Genomic DNA, 4,344 nt, shown 5'->3' on the forward strand with positions numbered 1-4,344 from the left:
GGTTAAAGCAAGTGGGATGTAGTGGCTGTTTGTTACAGCAGCAAAGCAAACCTGACCCATGCAGGCTCTTTGTGGGGTGGGTGGTGAGAGAAACAGCAAGTCAAGATGGAAACCACTTCTTCCCTAAACTGTGGGATACACAGGGACCAAGCAATTCTGCTGTGGGTCCCTTTGATAAAATGAAGAGCAAGTAAAGACTGGGAGAGAGTCCCCTCCTCCACTTAGCACCATAATAAGATCTTAGCAAGCCCCTCCCCTGCCCCCCCACCCCCACCACGCTGCTGCTGGAGCACGTGGGAGACCCCACTGTTTCCCCCAGGAGAGCAGCTAGCACCCTACACGTTGCTGGTGATGGAGGGTTTGGGGGCTCTGCAAGGAGCTGATTCTCTGAGGACATGCAAGAGGCAGCAGGTGGGCCACCCTGAATCCCGGAGGGGTGCCCAGGGTAGACAGGAGACAGGGCTGGACACAACAGAGGGAGGGTGGCTGGGGCTGGCGGCATCTCTGCTCGGCAGGGTCCACACAGACGATAGGAAGAGGCAGGAGCAGCTTCTGAACCCCCAGTGAGCTCACATTAGCTGGTCTGTTCGCCGTGGAAAATGGAAGACGCCGCTTTTGATGTAAAAGGTTTTTGTGATGGGCTGGCGCCTGGCATAAGTCGGAGCCCTGGTGTCCTTCATGGCACCTGTGTCCCCTGGAACACAGCAAAGGCCTGCTTGAGCTGGGGCCGCTGTTCCTCCCACCAGCCCCAGCCCAACCCAAAGGGCGGAGAGTCAGCAGGGACCCCCTGCCACGACTGCTTGGGTTAAAATAGTGAAATACTTGTGTACAGTTAGGAATAGGGGCTGCCCCTTGCGCTCCCGGATCCCTACCTCAGCTCTCCCACTCCTTCTCAGGGTCTGGTACCTATATGCACACCTGGCATAGCGTGGGAGCCTCAAGATCCTGCCCAGGATCTGCCCTGATGGGTGGCTCTCAGGTCGTTGTGATTGCTAACTCGTTTGACCCCATCCCTACCCCCAGCTTACTTACCCCTCATCACATTTCTCCCTTTAGTCTAGTGATAGCCCATCCATCCCAGCACTTCAGAGTAAGAACCCCCAGGGTCCTGGCCAAGGCTGCACTAGCTCCCCAAATGCCCACAGGCTGCAGGTCCTGTCTGCTGAATTAAGAAGAAGGAGAAGGACAAGGACAAGGACAAAGACAAGGAGAATACCAGTTACCATTTGTTGAACACTTCCTATGCGCCAGGCGCTAGAAGGATACTTTCTGTGTGTAAAAGGGCATTCGGGGCTGACCCACTGGGGTCCAGACAATGCCTTCAATTCCTCTTCCCCAAGCTGTTTCCACCCCCAGGATGACGCAGCTCCTGTCTGTAACTGGGCTGGGGAGTGGGGAGAGATGCTCAGCAGAAGTTCGGTCATTATTCCTCATCCGTCCCCCAACTGGTTGGGTTAGGGGCATGAGGCCAGAAGCTTACAGAATGTTCCAGAGATTCTAGGAGCAACTATCTGGGACCTTAAGCACAACCACTATGGAGGCAAACAGTCTTCCTGTCTTTGCCCTGAACGTAGCACTGCCCTAGTACACAGGGGGCATCCAGAACCAGCTTCCCCTGGCTCTGATGTTTAGGTTGCTGGATAAAGTACAGGATGGCCAGTTACATTTGAGTTTCAGATAAATGATGAATAATTTTTCAGTAGAGGTATGTTCCATGCCGTATCTAGGACATGCTTCTGCTAAAACATTACTGTTTGCCTGAAACTCAAATAACTGGGTATCCTGTAGTTTATAATTTGCTCCATTTGGTGGCCCTAGGCCTGGCAGTGGCTTCACAGTTAGAGGGCATAAATCTGTGGGCTGGAGGAAGAGAGGAGGAGCAGAGAGGACCCATGTGGTGTCTAAGCTGAGACTCACTCTGTGGGCCCAGAGGGTCAGGCCCCTACTCAGAAGAATCTGATGGAATAAAATGCCTTAGAACTCTGTTCAAACCCCTCCCAGCAGGGCTTCCCTGACCACCCGTCTACCACAGGAGCCCCCTCAGTCCCCACTCTTTGTACAGCCTCAACACTCACATTCTCTGACATATCCTCAGGGACAAAAAGTGCCTCACATATTCAGCTGCTCACTGAACCTTTGCTGAATGACTGAATGAATAAATGAATGAATGAACAAACCAGAATCCAAACCTGGGCCTCCTAATTTCAAACTGAGTCACTCTTTCGTGCTTGTTCATTCCCTAGCTCATTTTGGGGCAGAGCTGGGATTCAGTGACTCCAGATCTCCCTACCTGGGCTGTCCCGAAAGAAAGGATCACATATTGAATGAATGAATGTCTGCCCTATACCCACCTCATGGGGCTTTTGTGAGGAAAATTTCTGTTCAAGGTGCTTTCCCGTTTGATTTCCCCAAAACTCTGTGACAGAGGAAGGAGGTACTGGTATATTCCCATTTTTCAGATTTGGAAACTAAGGCCCAGAGAAGTTAAAGTTCTTGCTTGAGCTCACACAACTCTCAGGTGAAGGACCAGGATTTGGACTTGTACTTCCTGATTCCAAACTAAGGCCTCATTCCCTAGTCCACATTTATTCATTTGTTTATTCGTTCCACCATCACAGCTCCCCCAAGATGGGAGCTGGCAGGGCATTAATAAAATTAACTAAGAAGTCCTGGAACCCACAGGGCTCATTAGGCCAGCTGGATACTCAAGGAATGGTGACTCAGCGGGCCCGGTGCTTTTATAGGCTCAAAAAGCTGTAGAAGCACAAGGGCGCACTCAAATCTGCCTGGAGGGTTTCAGAGGACTTCCTGGAGGAGGTGACATGTGAAAGTTAGCCAGCAGAGGAAGAGGCAGGAGGCACATTCCAGGCGGAGAGATGAAAATGTGCAAAGGTCAGGAGGTGTGAAGGCGTGTGGCCTTCTGGGAGAAAGGGGAGCCAGAGGGACGTGCTTGTTCGTGTGAAGGGTGAGGAAGGACAGGGCTGGGGAGGAAGATTGGGCCTGCCTACAAAGGCCTGGAGTGGCAAGATGGTGGTGGCCCTTACCCATGTGCCAGCCGTACTCCCAGGATGACAGGATCGGGTACAGAAACTTCTCCTCAGGCTTCTGGCGATGCCGCTCCCGGAGGTACAAGGCCCGGCCTTGGCCATCGTGAGAGAGGCCTTGGAAGAACAACTGCAGGGTGCTGGGGGGAACCTGCCTCATTTCTAAGCCCTCTGGCTTGGGCTGGACTGACGGCCCTTGAGTTGCTCTTTGGGCCTCCCAGACTTTGTTTCCCTTGGGCGACGGGCCCTGGACACCCCCTCCCCCAGACAGCTGATCCCTGACCCCCTTGGACTCTGGCCACCCGACCTGTACCTCCTTGCTCTCAGGGGAGCTGGTGGCAGCCAAGGCTGAGCCGAAGGGGGCCCGCTGGACCCGCTTCCTGGGCGTGGGCCCCCCCTTTAGGTACTTGTGGCCATAGTGGATCTTCCAGGCGACCCGGGCTGCGGCCTCCTTCCGGATGCACTCTTGCCAGCAGGCTTGGTTCTGGGTGGTGCACAGATCCCTCATGGCAGTGAGGGGGAAGGAGAGGAGAGGGAGGAACCATTCTGCCCCGTAGCCCTTCTTGGGCCTGTGTTTGCTCTGCTGGTGTCCATCTCCAAGGATACGTGCAGCCAATGAGGGCTGGGTTGCCAAGGCTGGAGAGGAGGGGCTGGGCCACGTCAGGGGAGGGGGACTAGGGCCACTCACCGGCAATAGGACAGACCAGGCTGGGAAAGGGAGCAGAGGCTGGCCACAACCTACCCAGGGTGCCTGGCAGGAGGCTGTATTCTACCCCAGAGGGACTCTTTACCCCTCATACCCAGAAGGTCCCTGGGAGCTGCACGGGGTACCATAGCCTCTATTCTATTCAGCACACCTACTATGCACAGGCACCCAAGGAGGTCCAAAGAAGGCCCAGTGTCCACCCTCGGGAAGCTCTGGACATTTGGCCGGGGGGTTGCCATGGAAACTCTGGACCCCAGCTCCTCAGGCACAGCTCTGGCACTTGATAGCTTCCTGGCATCATTTGAACATCGGAATGATAGCGGGAATTACTTTTAGTATTAAGAGAATAACATTAGACCGGGGTGTAAGAACTTGGGCCGGTGTCTGCCTGGAGGAAGCGCTCCATGAATGTCACCCGCTGTTTAACAAGGTACTTGTTTCACAAGTACCTGCTAGGTGCCAGCTGCTGGGCTGAGTTCTGTCTGCCTTAAACCATGTTCCTCAGTTGCTGGGGCTCTCGTTAACCTCCTTTCCAGATGGGGGGTGGAGGCCTGCGGAAACAATGTGCCAGCCCTAGGGTGCACTGCTGGGGTG

General features: G+C 54.4%; 1 protein-coding gene across 1 annotated transcript; it reads right to left on the bottom strand.

The window, feature by feature from the left end:
* Positions 1 to 289: 289 nt before the first annotated feature.
* Positions 290 to 4,015, bottom strand: LOC147583576 (protein SPMIP1). Its single transcript, XM_086684473.1, has 2 exons — positions 3,045 to 4,015; positions 290 to 694 (listed from the first exon to the last, which is right to left on the bottom strand). The coding sequence occupies exons 1-2, from the start codon at positions 3,550 to 3,552 to the stop codon at positions 570 to 572; spliced, it is 633 nt and encodes a 210-aa protein (XP_086540599.1). The 5' UTR covers positions 3,553 to 4,015; the 3' UTR covers positions 290 to 569.
* Between the last annotated feature and the right edge of the window lie 329 nt (positions 4,016 to 4,344).

The sequence above is a fragment of the Puma concolor genome, chromosome A2, assembly GCF_028749965.1.
Source record: "Puma concolor isolate L17-30 chromosome A2, mPumCon1.1.hap2, whole genome shotgun sequence".
Taxonomy (NCBI): Eukaryota; Metazoa; Chordata; class Mammalia; order Carnivora; family Felidae; genus Puma; species Puma concolor.

Bases quoted from the DNA above. Each gene is read 5' to 3' on its own strand.
- LOC147583576 (XM_086684473.1), bottom strand. From the start codon at position 3,552: ATGAGGGATCTGTGCACCACCCAGAACCAAGCCTGCTGGCAAGAGTGC. The intron at 695-3,044 runs GTAAGGGCCACC...GCTGTGTTCCAG, and splicing joins GGAGTACGGCTGGCACATGG to GGGACACAGGTGCCATGAAG.